At 48.0% G+C, this 18,582-nt stretch overlaps 1 protein-coding gene across 8 annotated transcripts in view; it reads left to right on the top strand.

Moving 5' to 3' along the window:
• Window positions 1–18,582, top strand: part of CACNB4 (calcium voltage-gated channel auxiliary subunit beta 4) — a 77,962-nt gene extending 59,380 nt beyond the window's left edge. For 2 of the 8 annotated variants that reach the window (XM_032114128.1, XM_032114132.1), the window contains 6 exons: window positions 762–820; window positions 2,840–2,949; window positions 3,911–4,062; window positions 4,480–4,575; window positions 8,606–8,791; window positions 12,721–18,582. In XM_032114128.1, the coding sequence (XP_031970019.1) occupies window positions 762–820; window positions 2,840–2,949; window positions 3,911–4,062; window positions 4,480–4,575; window positions 8,606–8,791; window positions 12,721–12,981 (864 nt within the window). In that variant the 3' untranslated portion in view covers window positions 12,982–18,582. Of the gene's footprint in view, window positions 1–761; window positions 821–2,839; window positions 2,950–3,910; window positions 4,063–4,479; window positions 4,576–8,605; window positions 9,785–9,902; window positions 10,724–12,720 lie in introns of those variants that run through there. The other 6 variants (XR_004241195.1, XR_004241196.1, XM_032114129.1 and 3 more) reach the window with 6 other exon arrangements.

The raw sequence follows: 18,582 nt of genomic DNA, 5'->3' as shown, positions 1-18,582 counted from the left end.
ACAACACCTTGAACATACAAATGTGTGTAAATGGTAACACAGAATACTAATTTCCATAACAAAAATGCTTGATCTTGCTTGGGGGAAATTGTTTTGACTGTTCTTTTCTGTCTAAATGCTGAAGGAACCAGTTTGGAAGAGAGAAGTAAACTGGCAGAGAGGCTTGGGGGCTTTGATCAAGCTCCTGCCTGGCCTGGCAGATAATAATTGTCAGCCTGAGTTGTCCTGGAAAGGACAAGGAGCTGCTCAGTAAATCAGATGGCAGAGATGACAGCTCTTGGGGCTGAGCATCTCAGATGTGTTCCTATGTCCAGGAGTGGGAACATCCCATTTTTTTGCTGGTATCCCTCTCTGAGAACAGTCCCCCAGCATGACAAATCTCACGCCTCAAGTCTGAAGCCCACTGGAACAACGTTGCTGTAGGAAAGGCCCAAGTGGTGTGTCCAGCAAACATCCCACGTGGTTGTGCCATGCTCTGAGGCTTTGGGATGGTGCTGGATGTGGAAGGGGGTGAGGAATGCTCAGTGCAGGTCAGAGTAGGAGCACACAGAGTGACAGCTCTGCACTGGAGCAGTGAGGCAGGAGACTTCCATGGACTTACTGCCGAGTGCTGTGCCAGGAGCATGGCACTGGAATGGTTGCTGCCCATCAAGGGTGTTGATTGTTGGCTGTATCCCTGCCTTCTACTCACCTCTTTCCTTCCTTTTGGCTTCTTTCTCTCCCTGTCCGTCCCCCTGCTCAATCTTCTCCCCTCTGCCAAGGTGACAGACATGATGCAGAAAGCTCTCTTTGACTTCCTGAAGCACAGGTTTGATGGGAGGTGAGAAACTCTGTCCTTCTCATGCTGCTTTGCCCATGTGTTACTAACATTTCAGTGAATTATTCCATTTTTTTAATGCCAGAGGGTTTGCTGCATGATCAAAGCTGATCTTCTGGCTTTGTGAAGAGTGGGACACAGCTCCTGTGTTACTAGGGGTGCACACATCTGCATTTCTGCCATGGCTGGGCTAGGATTTCTTAGCTCAACATAAGAATTCTGTCTCCGTGTCTTCCCAACACCTAAGAACAATCAGCTCTTAAATATTCTCTATATAAGATTATATTTTGACTGCAGGCAAAAATACTGAAAAAAAGGTGGTTTGAAGAAGGAAATGCTGAGGAAATGCTGAAATAAAATACAGGAAAAGAACTGTAAGGAGGGTTCCTCCTTCAGCTGGAGCATTTCTTGGTGAGCTGTGGGAGGATAATTTGGATTTCCTTGCTAGGAGCACTGGCTTGGTCCATGGCATCACCTCCTTTCCTTGGAGCTCCTCAGTCCTTGTAGGTGTCTGCTGCATCTTTGGGATGTTCTGCCCTTCCCAGTCAGTTCAGGATATTCAGGATATTCCAGCTGGGAGAAGGAGCTGTTCTGGTAGTGCGTAACACTAAGTCAGGTTTGAAACACCCGAACCATGGGCACTGGGGCAAGGACAATGATGTTGTGTAGAAGAGCTGGAGCAGGATTTAGGGATTTTAGGAGTGAGGAGGTGGCAGTGCTGAAGTGATCCATAAACAGCTCAGAGGGAACATTTAATGATCAGCTTCTGTGCAAAGTATCTCCTCTCTGCCCTGTTCTGAGTTGCTCAGCTCAAGTGATTTTCTGGAAATCCTAATTCCATCAGCAGTATTGGCAGCTGGATCAGGTGGGAGTATGAAATTTCAGCAGTGGAGAGCTCAGTGCCACCAGCAGCCTGAGACCATTGATTTTAGCTCTGAGTAACTCAGGAAAAAGCTGCTTCTTGGTCCTCCTGCCAACTTTTACGGCTTCATGGTCTTTCTCCTCTCTCCCTTTTCCTTCCTTTCCATCTCTTCTGCAGTTTTGTGAGAGGTCCACGTTACTGAGAAAGGAGCTGAGTGTCCAAGGAAGAGCCTTTCCAAAGGCATCAGTGAGACCTGACTCCTTGCCTGCCTCTGAATTCCCTTGGCTTTGCCAGCTCCTTCCTCTGCAACTGCAACCTCCTCTGCTGGCCAGTGAGCCAAAGACCCACAGTCCATGAATTTCTATTTTAAACTCACTTTTACTTTTGGCCTCTACTGTATTTTCTGGCAATGCATTTATTTATGTATTATACAGAAAAATACCTGCACTTGTTTTTAACCCTCCAGCTGATAATTTCACTTAGAGCTGCAGAAATCCTAGGTTCTGTGGAAAAGTTGCTGGTCATTCCCAGCTTGCTTGCTTTCCATTTTTCCTGGCTCCTTGGATCATCCCAGGCCTCCTAAATGGATTTTACATGAAGGGATTGTGTGCTCTCTGCTCTATAACATTTTGCCTCTTGTCAGCTCACTGACAGATGAAGTAAATAAATCACCTGCCTTAAGTTGAAGAGGTGCAATGAAGTTAAACTTGGGTTAAAGCAGCCCAGAGAGCTCCAGTTCCTTTTCTCCTGCTCCTCCCAGCCCCTGGCAGAGCTCACTGTCAGCTGGGCCAGGTTTACTCCTGGTGTAACTCTGAGGGAGGAGGAAGTGCTGTCCCACTGCAGCTCCCTTGTTCTGAGCGCCCCAAGCCTCACATAACTCACAGCATTTATGGCACTGTGTAAATTCACGCAGGAGATGAGTGAGTTGGGAGGAGAAAAGTTGATTAATGCACTGAGGAGAATAGCAGGAACTCCATCCCAGAGCTCAGGGAGTAGGAAATACCTCCCAGTTACCCAGCACTTCTCTTCAGTTGTTCTTTAATGATGCCATAACTCAGCTGGAAACGTGTCTGAGTGTGTTTTATTGTGTTTGCCCTTTGGAATGGGCTGTGCCTGGAAATCCCACTCCTGTGTTTGTGTGTGCTGTGCTCTCCTCCCAGGATATCCATAACCAGAGTGACAGCTGACATCTCCCTTGCCAAGAGGTCTGTGCTCAATAACCCCAGCAAGAGGGCGATAATCGAGCGCTCCAACACCAGGTCCAGCCTAGGTAAGGCACTCCACAGGTGCAATTCAGGGTGTGGTTACACACAGGAGGGAAGGGACGCGATTCCAGCCTTCTAGACCACAGAATCTGAGCAGAGAGGGACCCACAGGATCACTGATCCAGCTCCCATCCCTGCACAGACACCCCAAATTCCCACCCTGGGCATCCCTGGCTGCGCTGCCCAACGCTCCTGGAGCTCTGGCAGCCTCGGGGCCGTGCCCATTCCCTGGGGAGCCTGGGCAGTGCCCAGCACCCTCTGGGGGAAGAACCTGCTCTCCAGCCTAACCCTCCCCTGGCTCAGCTCCAGCCATTCCTAAGGTAACAGCAGTTCTGCAGATTCAAATGTGTCTACAGCATTTTACTGCATAATCCTGAGTTGGCCTCACAGCTCCTCCTTCTTCCCAGCCCTGTGCTTTTAATTCCACTTCACAAGGGGCCAAAGAGTTTTCACTTGTCCAGCCAAGGAAATGTCATTCCTGACCCTGGGACCAGTTTTGAGTTTAATGTTGAACAGCTCCAGCTGAATTTTGCTGTCCAGCTGTGAGACTTGGGGTCCTGCCCCTCTCCTCAGTGTCATGACTGGTGGGTAGCAGTGGCCTGAGGAATTTTTATTTGGATTCCATTATCTTGGAGGTCTTTTCCAGCCTTCATGATTCTGTGATTGTGTGGTTCTGTCTTGCAAAAGGGTGGAAATCTGTGTGTAGCACGTGCATCCCAATATCCTGCTCTCTGGGACACCATCCCAGGAGGTAGGAGGAGTTGGGTTTGGTAAAAAAAAGAGCCCAAATTCCAAATCTCTGACATCCCGAGTGACTGCTGGCACTGGAGGTACAGGGAACAGGTTATTTTATGGAAATGCCATAAACTCACATGTGGAGTCTGTGACAGTAAGTGGGTGATGATATTTTCATCCCAGTGCTCTGGGGGGGTTCAGTGCTTTCACCTGCTTTGTTTTCCTTTGCAGCTGAAGTGCAGAGTGAGATTGAAAGAATCTTTGAGCTGGCCAGGTCCTTACAGCTGGTTGTCCTGGATGCAGACACTATAAATCACCCTGCACAGCTTATCAAGACATCTCTAGCACCAATTATTGTCCATGTGAAGGTGTCCTCTCCGAAGGTAATGCCTCTCACCTTACAGTCCAGGAGGGACCTGGAGGGCAGGGTGGGAATGGGCAGTGTGGAATCTGCACCTGAAAAGGGGAAAAAGTGACATAATGTGCTGCTGCTGCTGCCACAGTCCATCGAGCAACCCAGATAATGCTGTATAATTTTCATGCTCCTCTATTGTCAAAAATAACTTAGTAGTTAAAGTAGGATAAAGCAAAAACGCATTTGAAATTTTTCAAGGGATCAAACGTGATCCAGAGAGAAACATGCCCAGCTCTCAGAGGGGTTATCAGAAAGGTTTGGGATATTCAAGGACAGTATTTTATGGAGAGCTTCTGCCCTCGGTAATCCCTCAGGGGGATGTCAGGCTGAGCTTTAGGAAGATAAATGATCCTTAAATTCACCTTTTGCCCTTTCCTCCTTTCAGGTTTTGCAGCGATTGATCAAGTCCAGAGGGAAGTCACAAAGCAAACACTTGAATGTCCAGTTGGTGGCAGCTGATAAACTTGCACAATGCCCACCAGTAAGTACAGAGGAGAGGCTGAAGAACTCCTGCTTTGTGGAATTCTGATGATCCCTGCTGTGCTGATCCCTGTGCTGAGCTGGGTCCATCCATTATCACTCCCTCGTGCTCACACAGCCCTGCACTCGTGAGACACCAAGCACTGCAGACTTTCATCCTGGTTATCTCCTGCCCCGGGTTTGTTTTGGTCTTTTGCAGGGTGACAGGGCAGGAATGACGTGGAGGGGACAACAGATCAGTTCATTAGCAAATTACATCACTGGGGGAGCACCAGGTCGCAGAGGGACAAAGTCTGAGTTGGGAGAGGAGGCTGCAGAGGCCTTCCCTCACTGCAGAGGGAGTCCAGGCCCACTGGGTGCACAGGAGGGAAAGGGATGTGTGCAGGCATGTGAGCCCTGATCCTGATCCCAAAGGCCATCCCAGTCACCTCACCAGAGCACAGGCACTGCTCTCCCACCTCCTGATCAAAGATCCTGCCCCTCTCCTGGCATTCCCTGCTGCTGGTGGAGCAGAGGCCTGCCAGGGCTCCTGGGCAGGGCTGTGGGCGAGGCTCCGCAGGGGTTTGGACAGGGCAGCTCAAACTTGCTGTTGGTCCTGAAAACCACACCTGGTTTCTGGGACAGAGGCAGTGGAAATGGACTTGGATGTGGCTTTGTGTAGGATCCATGTGAGATATTGGGATGGGAGTGCAGAGACCCCTCTGGGTACCAGGGCAGTGATGTGGGGCAGCCACAGCTTCTCTGGGCAGCCTGTTACATTTCAGCTCAGCTGAGCTCAGCTATGTTACATTTCCCACATGGAATTTTTTACTGAGTTGTGTTGTCACAACTTAAAATGCTGATGGGTTATTCCTGTGAGCCATCCAGGTCCCACTAACCCAACCAGAATTGTAACTGTCCTGGAGAACAAACTGATCCCTCTAAAACACATCCATTCCCTGATGGATGTGAGCTGAGGAACTGCAGCTGCACCTGCCCCTGTTTGAATGGTTTGTGGTGTTTACCCTGAGCTTACACACAGAACACCTCTCTGCACACTGTCCTGTGTGAAAGGTGGTTCCTCTGGCACCTGCACACACAACCCTGGGCAGTTTCACAGCCTTTTTTTTTGTTCTTTATGCAGTGGTTTCCTCTTACTCAGCTTCACTTTGCTCACATCAGCGGAAATGAGAGAAGTTACCAGAGAAGCTGTGGCTGCCCCTGGATCTCTGAAAGTGTCCCAGGCCAGACTGGACAGGGCTTGGAGCAGCCTGGGATAGTGGAAGGTGTGATGAGATGGTTTTTTAGGTCCCTTCCAACCCAAACTTGTACAATTCCCAGATTCCATAAAATGATCCTTGTTCTGCTGCAGCTTGTTGGGTGCATGGTGGCACTTGGATTGTCCATCCCTGCATCTGCTAAACTCTGCCTCAACACCCAGTCCTGGAATTGCATTCCAGTGCTGAAGGCAACCAAGGGAGGCCCCACCTGGATCAGAAGAGCCTTTCCCAGTGTCAGAGTACCAGGTTTCAGCCATGACCCCAGCCCTGCTCCGAGGCTGCTTCCGCCCTGCCGTGCCCAGGAGCTGCTCACAAACCAGCTCAGCACTTTGCACTGGTGATGGGAAGGAAGTGGTTGCTGACTGAGAGCTCTCTCAGGGAGATGACAGTCTGGCTTGGCTCGAAATTAAAGTTGGTCCATGATTTAATTAAGTAAAAGTACATTGCTAAGAGCAAAGGCACTGCTCCCTCTCTTCTGCTTCACCCCTTTTGCAGCTCCAGTTCCTGCAAGAGGAGGATTTGGAGTTTGTTTAAAGGGAAGGTCCTTGCAAAGGATGCAGTCCTCACTTTGTTCCTTTGCTGAGAGCCAGCCATAAGGAATGAGCTGGTGCTGCATGTCTAGACATGTTAAAAATAGCTGTCTCTTTGGGCATATTTGAGCTCAGGAACTGCTTTCATTATTAATTCCTTGCTAATCTCCCCCTGACGCTGCTCGAGCCGGCGTTGGGCACTGCAGGGCACCAGGAATATTGCAGGACTCCAGGAACTCCACTGCAGGAACATTACAGGGCTCAAGGAAACACAAACTGTACATCTCTAAATACACTGCTCATAAACAGTTCATTATGGTTGTTATTTTTTAAAACTTCTGAATTCATGCCCATGTTAAGAGAGGGTACAAACCCCTCTGGTCTATTTGACACTACCTAAAAAATACCTGAAATTATACTGCAGCAGAATTAAATTGCATTGGTTAATTAAAATATAATTGGGATAGATCTACAAGTTGAGATTCCTCCTCCTCTCAGGTACACAGTGATTCTACAGCGAAACAGGAGGGGACAGCGGCCACTGATTTTCTCTTCAGGAAAGGCCACTGTGTATCACTAGAGAGTCACCAGGAGCTGGGAATGCTCCTGTGGTAACTGTTTTATGCATGCTGGAAGAAAATTTTGCAGAGGAATTGCTTTACTCCATGACCCTCATGAACAGGGACTGCCCCACAAGATGATTTCCTGCCAAATACATGGAAACAGAACAAACCCAGCTGAGGGATGAGCAGAACTGTTAAATGCAAGAGAAAACCTGAGTGTTTCCCCTGTCATTTGTTCTCCCTGTCAGACACTGGAGTCGGGATCCTGCCAGGGCTGCAGCTCCTCCGTGTGACCTCCAGGGACAGCCTGAGAGGCTCCCAGGCCGGTGTTGCTGTGCAGTGAAATATTAAAAGGGTGACAGTTGTTAAGAGTCCTAAATCCAACTTAATTCCTTGCTTAAGAAAACATGTTACACTCCAAGTGTTTCGTTTCAGTCTCTTCCAAAGCAAAGTATATGTAAGCAAACCACGCTCTTTTATTTTCTAATTTAACTGTGTTTTAATTACTGACTTCTTCCACAAGTGAGTGGTAGGCTGGAATGTGTGGTGCATCAACATGTGGGTGAATAGCAAAGGAGTAAAAGCAGTAAATAAAGAGAGGAGCAAAAGAAGAGCAATAAACGCTGAACTGGACCAAGGGATGCAGTGTTAGGAATATTCTGATTAGAAGAAAACTCCTCCTTGCTGGCAGAGGAGGAAACCTTTCTCTACCATGCTGAGAAGAGAGAATAAATATAAAAAAAATATATAAAATGGCTTTATTATTTTAAATCTTATTCTAAGAGCTGTAAAAACAAGTGGAAGAGAACAGCCTGTGGTTGGTGTTGGTTGCCCTTTACACCCACAGCACCTGCAGTTACTTTCCATTTCCTGTGCTATTTTCACAGCATTTTGCAAAGTTAAGACTAGAGATGAGATAGGAAGTGGAACTGCCGAAAACAGGGTTGTGTTTCTCTCAAGGGGCTCTGCTGGTTTTGGCAAGTTGGAGGGCAGGCAGGGATGGAGGTGGTGTCTAAAGAATTCCTGAAGCAGGAATGCTGCTGCTGTCAGGACTGCCTCATGCCTTCACTGCTGTGGGAATGGTTTTAGGGGCATCAGCGCTGGAAAGAAATGAATTCATTAAGGGGTTTTGTGCCTTGCAGCGTGGCAGGGCTCACACAACACCTGGGGACAGTGTCCAGCGACTCCTGAGGCCTTTGGCTCTTGGTCACCTTCTAAACCCACCTGTACCGTTTTCTTCTCCAGCCACAGAATCCCAGAATGGTTCGGGTTGGAAGGGACCTTAAAGGCCATCCCATCCCACCCCTGCCATGGGCAGGGACACCTCCCACAGTCCCAGGCTGCTCCAAGCCCCGTCCAACCTGGCCTTGGACACTGCCAGGGATCCAGGGGCAGCCACAGCTGCTCTGGACACCCTGTGCCAGGGCCTGCCCACCCTCCCAGCCAGGAATTCCTTCCCAATATCCCATCTCTCCCTGCCGTGTTTCAGTGTGAATCCATCCCCCTTGTCACTCCATGCTGTTGTAAGCCCCTCTCCATGTTTCCAGCTCCCTCCCGCTCTCCCATGCTCGGATTCCTGTTCATTGAACAATTCCAAGGCCCAGTGTGACAAGAAGCGTTTGCCAGCTCTGTGTCCCCCGTGTCACACGGCCGTGACCGCCCTGTGTCCCTGTGCCCAGGACATGTTCGATGTGATCCTGGATGAGAACCAGCTGGAGGACGCCTGCGAGCACCTGGCCGAGTACCTGGAGGCCTACTGGAGAGCCACCCACACGTCCAGTGCCACGCCCATGACCCCCCTGCTGGGCAGGAACCTGGGATCCACCGCCCTGTCCCCGTATCCCGCCGCAATCTCCGGCCTGCAGGTAGGAACAGCCCTCGGAGCGCCAGGCAGTGCAGAGCAGGTGGGTTCGTTCAGTCTGCCAGGGGCTGTAGTGTGACACGGTCTGTGCAGCATCGCTGACGCTGCTCTGGGAGGCACCACTCCCCGTTTGGCCTCTGCCAAGACCAGCTCAGGGGTGTAAGCAGGGAGGAAGCAGCTCCTCAGCCCAGTGCTGAAGACTGGGAATGCTCTGCCTTTAGTGGGAAGTTAAACAGCCATCAGTTTCCTAGCCAGGAATCGGCTCTGTAATGATCCCTTTTATTCTACCCTCATAACTTCACCAAACATTCACTTTTGGGTGGAAAAGCTTGTTCTTTGAGTGTGAATAAAAGACATTATTTCTTTACCCATTGAAAAAAATTGTGACCCTTTTTTTCCACAGGGATAGCTCAGACTCGGCTGAACTTTGACACTTCAATCGTGGCATGTAAATAGTCCTTAATGAGAAGTACGTGCTTTATTAAGTTTGAAACCAGAAATGTGTGGGGTTAATAACTGGGGATGCTTGAGGGGCTCAGGATTGCAGGGAGCTTTAAATCCTGCAAGTTTCAGTGTGTGGGGGACTCCAGGAGTGTCACTTGCTAATGTACGTCAGAAATAGAACTGAACAAATGACATTTAATGAATAATTCACCTGACAAATGTAACGTCTGCTCTGCTTGTGGAGTGTCTGGAAGCAGGTAACAGTTTTGGAGGAAATGACTGTTGTTTGGTGTTTTCAGTTAACATCCAGCTGGTTTTGCTGTGAGTGAGCTGCACTTCCCTGAAGGTGCTTAATTCCTGCACTCACCTTTCTAAAGCCGTGCTTGGTTTTATTGGGACCAGCAAGTCACTGTCTCCTGAGTGGCTGAATGCACAAGCACTGTTCTGTTACTAATAACATGCACATGTAAACTGTTGTTTCCATTTCCCACTTGCCTTAAAATTTCAGTTTTCCATCCCTTCATGCCAATAAAATACCATCTGCAGAACTTTTCACCTCTTCAGTTTCATTTTGAGAACTGGGTGTATCCACAGAATTTTTTTCAGGCATTTATTTCTCTCTGATCAATGGACACCAGCAATAACTGTGAAATGTTGCTCCATTTACTTAGGGAAAACTCACACTGAAGATGAAAATCACCCCTGTGCAGTGGGCTGGCTGAAGGTATGCATCACTTAATCCCCACTTCACCCGAATTCCAAAGGGTTTCGGTGGGATCAATGGTGCTGGTGCTCTGCAGAGGGGTAAATTTCTCCTGGAGTGATCGATGCCCAACCAGAGGCTGCAGGTTTTCCGTGCCAGGAGGGTTCAGGCCCTGGTGTTTGCCATGGTTATCTCACAGTAAGGACTTCCACCATCCCTGTTACCCATGTTGGAGGTTTTATACTCATCCAAACCTGTGGAAGGATTTGCATCAGCTTTCACTGTGATGATGTGTGTGGTAATTAGAAAGCACTCAGGCTAATTAAGCTAGCAAAGGTGCTTGTGATACAGGAAGATTTTATATTCCTTATGCCCTTGGTACGTGGGGGACTGAAAAGGAAAAGCCCAAAGTCTCACATAGCAGTGAGCCTGATACAGGTGTGCTGGGACAGGCTGTCCCTGCTTTGCCAAAGCCAGATTTGGGAAGCTCCGTTTTTTACCTGGCTGTGGCCTGGACTTTGGTTTATTGAGAACTGAACTCCTGACTCAGGGAGGTCATGAGGGTGACGTCGTGTGGCACAGATCCAGAGCAGTCAGAGAGGGCACAGGTGGCACTGCTGGGTCTGTCATACCTGATCCTTGGAATCGCCTTCCTTACAGGAAGAGCTCGATGCTGAGCTGAGGGGGAAGAGTAAATTTGATCTTTGCCAACATTTCCTAGAAAAAATATTTATTGCTCTGAGAAGTTGTGGCTGTGCCTGGATCCCTGAAGTGTCCCAGGCCAGGCTGGACGGGGCTTGGAGCAACCTGGGATAGTAGAAGGTGTTCCTACCCATGGCAGGGGTGGGACTGGGTGATCCTTAATTTCACTTCCAACCCGAACCATCCTGGGATTCTCTAACTCTCTAACCAGTCATTTCCCTCTGTGACTGGTTTGCTCTAAATGCAGTCTAGCCTAATTTCAGTGCATGGACTCAAATCCTGTAGCTCAAGTTTTGGGGAGATGTGTTCCCTAGGCTCCAGGGGATTGGGGTTTCAAGTCCATTCCTGCAGGTTGTCATTCCAATGACACAGCAGGATCAAAAGTTGTTTGGGACATCAATGTGTAACCACCCCAGGTGTGTCCCATGATGACACCCCAGGAGCTCAGCAGCAGCACTGGGATGAGCACACAGCCCAGGGAAGCAGGAAGGTTTCAGGAAAGCAGCAGGATGCAGCCTGAGGTGAATCACCACAGGGAAGGCACAGAGGTGAGCACAGACATAAAGCTGCAATTGATGAGGGGATTATACACCCAAACTGCATTTGTGTCAGACAAACACAAGGGTAATTCATCATGGAATCCCAGACTGGTTTGGGTTGGAAGGGACCTCAAAGCCCATCCTATCCCCCCCTTCCATGGGCAGGGACACCTCCCACTGTCCCAGGCTGCTCCAGCCCCAATGTCCAGCCTGGCCTTGGGCACTGCCAGGGATCCAGGGGCAGCCCCAGCTGCTCTGGGCACCCTGTGCCAGGCCCTGCCCACCCTCCCAGGGAACAATTCCCAATTCCCAATCTCCCATCCATCCCTGCCCTCTGGCAGTGGGAAGCCATTCCCTGGCTCCTGTCCCTCCATGCCTTGGCCCCAGTCCCTCTGCAGCTCTCCTGGAGCCCCTTTAGGCCGTGCAAGGGGCTCTGAGCTCTCCCTGGAGCCTTCTCCAGGTGAACACCCCCAGCTCTCCCAGCCTGTCTTTAATTCCTGAAGCACTTTGCCATAATCCCCACTAGAGCTTGGTGCTCTGAGGAGAGCTTGGGGATCCCGTGGCCGGAGTTCTCCCCAGTAGTGGGGGTGAGGTTGCAGAGGGAACCCCTTGTTCAGGGCCCCTCTCCAGGAGCCTCCCTGGCGGCACCGCCCTGGAGCTGTAACCACACACCCCCTGCTCCATCCCTGCCCCGCCACACCCGCCTTGGATATAAATTATTCAGGAAAACAGTCGCCAGGCAGGGGCTGTAGCAGCAGGAGGAAGGTTTTATATCCCTGGGAGCAGGGGCTGGAGTTTCAGCACGGAGTTTGTCCTGAGAGATGGGTGCTGATAGTCCTGAGAGGTTTAATGTATGTTGAAAACAAACAAAGGGTTTACTTTAGGCTACTTCTTCATTGTGCCATTAACTGGCAAAAAAATTTGAACTCATTTTGTTCATGTGACAAATGATGGGCATTGTCATTATGGGAATGTGAGGAGAGCAAGGGCTTCTAATTAACAAATGACCTTAGGAAGGGATTTTCTGTCAACATATTTTAAATACTATGTTTTAGTTGAAGGAATTTGTTACTATCTAATCATTTTAGTCTCCCCTTGGCTGCCTGCTGAGTAGCCCATCTTGGTTTGGTCATAGGAAGGGTTTAAATAAGGCTCAGAGCTGCACCTCTAAAAACAACCCCAACGAGCATCTTCAGATGTGTTCCAAAACTACAGAAATGGACGCTTAGACATTCCCTAAGCAGAGTAGCAGCGTGAATGTTCTGTTCCTGATCAGAGAAAAGTGATAAATGCTGACTACATCAGCTCACTTTTCATGCTCTCTGTGACGATACTCAGCAGGGCGAGCCCGCGCTCCCGCTGCCCGCGGCAGGAGCCGGCGCCGGCCGCTCCCGGCCCCGCAGCAGCAGCCAGGCTGTGCTGGGACACGAGCCCCACGAGCCCCACGGGCCCCACGGGCCGTGGCTGCTGCCAGGAGGCCTCGGATGGGGCTCGGCAGGAGCTGAGGGTGCGGGAATTAACGCTGGCGTTGTTTGGCCCCCGCAGAGCCAGCGCGGGAGGCACGGCAGCCACTCCACGGAGAACTCGCCCATCGAGCGGCGCAGCCTCATGACCTCCGACGAGAATTACCACAACGAGAGGGCTCGGAAGAGCAGGAACCGCTTGTCTTCCAGTTCCCAGCACAGCCGAGACCACTATCCCCTCGTGGAAGAGGAATACTCTGACCCCTACCAGGACTCGTATAAACCCCACCGGAACCGCGGCTCCCCCGGCGGATACAGCCACGACTCACGGCACCGGCTCTGAGTGCGGGGACCTGGGGAAAAACAGGATTCATCCGTTCACACCTTGCCATAACGTAGCTAGGAATAACAATTAGATCAAGTTAATTTGGCAGGTGTGACAGCGACACTGCAGTTGCACTCTGCTGTCATTGATGTTTAATTAGGGGGCAGCAAAACCCAGCCCGGCCCTTCCGTTTCTGCCCGATCATAGAGGTTTGTTTTTGGGATTATTTTTGGGTTTAATACAGCATTTGCATTTATAGCCTTTTTTTTTTCTTGTCGTTCGGTATTAGACACATCCGTTTGTAATTTCGGGTACTTATCGAGGCACTTATAAAATAATTTCCTGTGCTGGAAATTCCAAATGACCAGTTCCAGTTGGAACCAATTTATAAACCAATTCCTGTTGGAATTTGGGTGAATTGACTGGAAAGTCGACGTGAGCATGTTGGGGGAAAAAAAAAAAACCAAATACAAAGAAAAATCTGAAAATTACAAACCACTGGAAGTCAGAAAGTCAGCTCCAGTATTTGTTTGCTGGGAGCTCAATTTCCATTTCAGGTTAGAATAAAAGGATTTATTCTAACGATTTCTTTCCAGAATGACTTTTTCAGACAAACCAAATGTAAACTCTCGAGAGTGCCAAATATCCCAAATTATTGCAGCAGTTACAAAACACTTTCCAGTTTGAAATTATTTTTAGACCTGGCATGAATGTTGCAGCCAAATGGTTCTTGAGTTCAGCCAGTCCTGACAGTCGGGACCAGCAGGGAGGAACTGCGACAGGAGACGGGAAACAGGGACAGGAAAAGGAACAAACTCCATCGTTTGTGTGCTTGGAGGTTGGGAATAGTCTTTTTTTCCCACTCTTTTTACCTGAATACAGCTAGAAGTCCCAAAATGGAACAGGAGTATAGAGACATCAGATTTTTCTCCCATTTTTATCCTGCTTTTTAAATGGAATCAATCCCTTCCTGTGACCCAGTGTGTAGAGTACCTACATTCCAGTACCCCGAGTACCTGCCTACATGTTCCATCTTCCCAAATCCACCTCTGAATGTCCGACAATTCCAGTGGCGCACAAGAACTCTCCAGAAGATCCATTGCAGCCATGAAATCCGAGGGGAGGGACTGGGGTTAAGCAGTCATCAGTGATGAACATTTCAAACAACATCTTGGTCAGAATTGCAATAAAAAGGGAATATCAGACAAAAATCTGCTCACAGGGAAGTTGTGGAGCTGATTCCAAGCTTTGGATTCCAAGAGCTATGATAAATCCTTGGAGATATTGCTGCCTTACTTCCTAACAATCATTTCTTTCACCTCCTGAGTCTTGAGTTCCTTCCAAGAGATGAATTCCTGTGGTTGGACCTTGTGTTTTACACCATCAGTGAAGCCTTAGATCCCACGGGATTGAAAACTGACCCCCGTTGCCCGTTTTGTACAACCACTGACATCTTCAGGCAGAGCCTCCCGAAATTCCCCAGCGCACACATTCCCTGGCATTGACACAGTTATGCTGAACATGCATTTGTTTATGCAGGTTCATGTCACAACTATTTTTTTTTTTTTCCCAAAAATAAGGATCATTAACCTTTTTATTTGCTTGTTTTCCTCCCAAAGCCTGCTGACACCAGGCTTTGACAGCATGTAGCACTAAAGGAATTTCTGGAATATTCCGGTTCCTTCCACTTCCTGGACCAGCTGGCTGGTGCTTCCAGCATCCTGGAGTCTGATTATTCTCTTGAAGTTACTGGGAAAAGTAATCCATGTCCTTTGTGGGACACCCACGCCCATCTCCAGCAGCATTAAAAGGTGGCAGACACCTGATTAATTAATCAATCATTTTAATGACCCCACTGCCTAACAGGCAGCTCCAGTACCACTGGGTGATCCCAATGGACCAGTTACCAAGGAAAATATGGAAATCTCTGCATCCACTGGAGTCCCAGAGTTCTGGATGGATCTGCCAGACCTGATCCTAGCCGATTCCCTCCGGCTGCAGATGCCAGAGGAGCTCTTGAGGCTGAGGGAACACAGCAGGACCCGGCCTGGGACTGGCAGCTGCAGCTGCCTCCGCCAGGATTTTGTGCTGCAGCACAGTGGAGCATCGTCCAGGAAGTTTTCCAGACCATTTTCCATGTACAGCACCCAGACCTGCATGAGAAAGGAGGCGTTAGGTGACCCATTCTTCTCTGAGCTTTCCCCAGTCCCTTGTTCGTGCATTGAAGTCCTGATTGCAGGGGAGCTGTAGAACCCTGGGCAGCAGCTGCTCCTCTTTATTCTGCAGTAGATTAGGGATCAGCTCATTAGCTGCTTGAGGAGATTTGCATATTTGCATATTTGCTGCAAAGCACCGACATAGATTTCCTAGAGCCTTTCGGAGCCTTGTTTTAAGTCTTCCATGTCACACCAGGTGAGGGAAGGATCCCCACCCACCACACACCTGCACAATCCCATCACCTGAACATCTCAAGTGCCAAAATGACTCGGGTTTGACAAAAACAAACTTGTGAGGGAAGTCAGGGGTGGGCCTGAGATAATTTATTCCATGGGGTTAAGCTGCCTTGACTCCTGGGTGTCCTGAGTTTCTCCCAGAGCCCATTCCATTTTAACACAAGGAACCAGGGGCCCTGCAGGTCTCATTCCTTGCCGGGGTGTTTAATTCTTTGAAAAGAGATTTCTTTAAGTACAAATACACCAACCATGCTGGGAGACTCAGCATTTATTGCAGGTACTATGGGCAGTCTTGGTTTGAAAAAGGAATTTCTGTTTAGGACGCAGTAAGGAGTGCAAGCTGTGCTGGGGATCAGCATTGGTAACTCCGTGTTCCTGGTGGGATTCCAGCACTGCTGAGCTGCTCTGTTGTGATTCAGTTGAAATTGTGGAGTTCATGTGCTCCTGACTGAATCGATCCAGCCTCATTCTCCAGTCCTCACATCATTTCTTGTTATTAAAATAATGCTAAAAACCAGAGCTCTATTCTAAGCTCTGGCACAGACAGAGGGTTTAGAAATGTTTATAAAACAGGGATTTTTTTTTTAAAGTTTTGTTGCTGTCTGAGTTTCTCATTCAGACACTTTGGGATTAACAAGGATTTAACCAATCAAGGTGATAACAATCTTTAAAGAGAAAATTCAGCACGTTCTTATGTTTGCGAATCAATTATTTAATTGTTAACCTTAGAATTTCAAATACTTTCTCCCTGGAGTTGTATTTAACATGTACAGATTCTTTTCCTGATGCCAAACACTTCTCCCATGGGACGTGCAACTCACAGCTGCTGATATTTGTAACTTCAGTTTGATGCCAGATCTTCTGAATTCAGTTTGGTCTCAGCACCACAGAATTCCCTGGAGCATCCAGAATCTCCTGTCTTTACTGACTTCACCATTCCAAAATAATATTTTTATTCCTGTTGTTCACAGCACACTGATTTGGGTAAGTCAGAGGTTCTGATGCTCTTTTTTCTTTAATAATACATTAAATATGTCCTCTGTAGTATTTTCTTTCACAAATTCAGTACTTCTGAAACTTGTCCTTGATCCCACACTCCTGATTTTTTTTAAGGCAAAATAATTGGAGACTACAAATGAAAAAATCAGATGCATATTTTATAAAATGCCATTTATCCAAACCTGGGTTTACTCCTAAAAATGTACATTTTAAAATCCAGTTCTATTACCCCTGTTGGTGCCAGTCCAGGTTTGGGTCCCTGGGATTCTGCTGCCATGTATTTTGTTGGAGTTGCCTCTCATTCCCTCAAACATGAGTCCCACAAAGGCTGCAGGACCCTGTAATGCAGCCAAGCTTAACTCTGGGGAAATGGAGTTAAAATGATCCTAAAAGAGAATGTGGTGTCGTTTGAATAACCTTGGTGAGGTTGTTACCACACCCAGTTTATTTTATATAGAAAAATAAAGGCGTGTCTTTAAAAAGAAAGGGAAATCTTAATAAAGTTGTAAAACGTATGTACGGCATTAACTCAAAGAAAAAGGTGAAAATGCTACTTAGGAGTGAAATTTCAGATTTCTTTCACTGTGTGTGGAATCCACTCAAGAAGTCAGGAGAAATATTGTGATTAAATCCATCCAGAGAATTTGGGGAGGAGGTAGAAATCATTTCAGATGTGAGTGTCACTCCTTTATTCCTTTGAAACTGGGAGCAGCCTTGGCTTGGCCTCAGGATGCTTTATGGACCTGCCTCGGGAATTTGGGAAACCAAATTCCTTGGCAGTGAGTTCCTGTCCGGACATCCTACGGACACCAACTCCTGTCTTGTCCAAGAGCAAGGTGTGCCCAGGAATGGTGATCCCCTGCCTTATCAATATTGCCTGGAAAACAAACTGTAATTACCTGTAAGATCCCCGTGTTGGAGCTGCTCTGCAGGCGCAGCAGAGAATCCACAGAGCTCAAAGTTCTCTCTTTTGCCAACGGTGTAAAAACAGAGCAAGGGAAAAGAAGCACATCTGTAATAGCACAAATTTACAGCAATTCCACTCCTGCATCTGGCATTGTGTTTTTGGAACCAAGGGGGAGATTTCTGATCCAGCATCAGTGGATTTATTGCATTTTTGATCTGTTTACTCACTGCCTGATACTTCAGCAGTTGATTTTGGCATTTTGCACATGGGATTGATTTCTCAATAACTTGTTTCCCTTCCATATTAATTAATTAATGACAAACAAAAAGAGCCTTTTAAAATCGCAAAGCCCACTGCATTCATTTCTGCTCATTTCCTCCTGGAAGCTGAAATCATGTGAATAACTTTAATTTTGGCCAATGTGTGGATTTGGGATGTGACTGGTGAACCCACCAGTAGCCCAAGGTCGGGAATGAAACACTCCCAGTAGATGTTCGTGGGGACACGGAGCTTGGAGGTGGGGGAGGGCAGAGCATCACAGCACCCAAAATTCCCGAGAATTGCAAACCTGATGGGAGGTGAGGTTAAGGAATGTGTGCGTGGGCCCAGGTGTGTTTAGGATTGGGACACACCTGATCGATTCCCTTCTGGTGCAGACAGGGAGAGTCAGGCAAGAATAATGCAGATTGTGTGGAACCAGAGCGGGGAGAATGTTGGGATCAGCCATTCCAACTGCAAACTCCGGACCTTGGGCTTCTCACATCCTGGAAAATCTCTGTTTCTCAGCCAAACTGGTTCCCAGTGAGAGCCTGGCAGTGCTGCCTCACTGGGAGCCAGTTCAGAGCCACACTGGTGAAGACATTACTGCCTTTACTGGGACAGAGCCACCCCAAAATTGTGTTTTCTGCTGATTTTCCCTTTGTTTTGCCCTATAGGCCCTGTGTGTGTAGCACCCGACCAGGCATGTGGGTACCATATACTATGCAATGTGTACAGTGGTGCATGCTCTGCTCTCCCTCTGCTTTTAGTGGCTTTCAAAGAAAACTACAAAAACTAAAAAAAAAAAAAAAAAAAAAAAAAAAAAAAAAAAGGAAAAAAAAATAAAGTGGTGTTATTTTTGTGACCAGGATCATGCAGACTGCATGCCCATAGTTATCCTCATTTCTATGGATTTGTTTTATGGAATTTAGATGTACAAAGATGAACTGCATTACAATAACTTTTCTACAATAAATGAACAAAACTACAAAACGTTTAAAA

Source organism: Corvus moneduloides, chromosome 7 (assembly GCF_009650955.1).
Source record: "Corvus moneduloides isolate bCorMon1 chromosome 7, bCorMon1.pri, whole genome shotgun sequence".
Classification (NCBI taxonomy): domain Eukaryota; kingdom Metazoa; phylum Chordata; class Aves; order Passeriformes; family Corvidae; genus Corvus; species Corvus moneduloides.
Note: the sequence above shows the minus strand (reverse complement) of the source record. Positions and strands in the feature narration are given on the sequence as shown.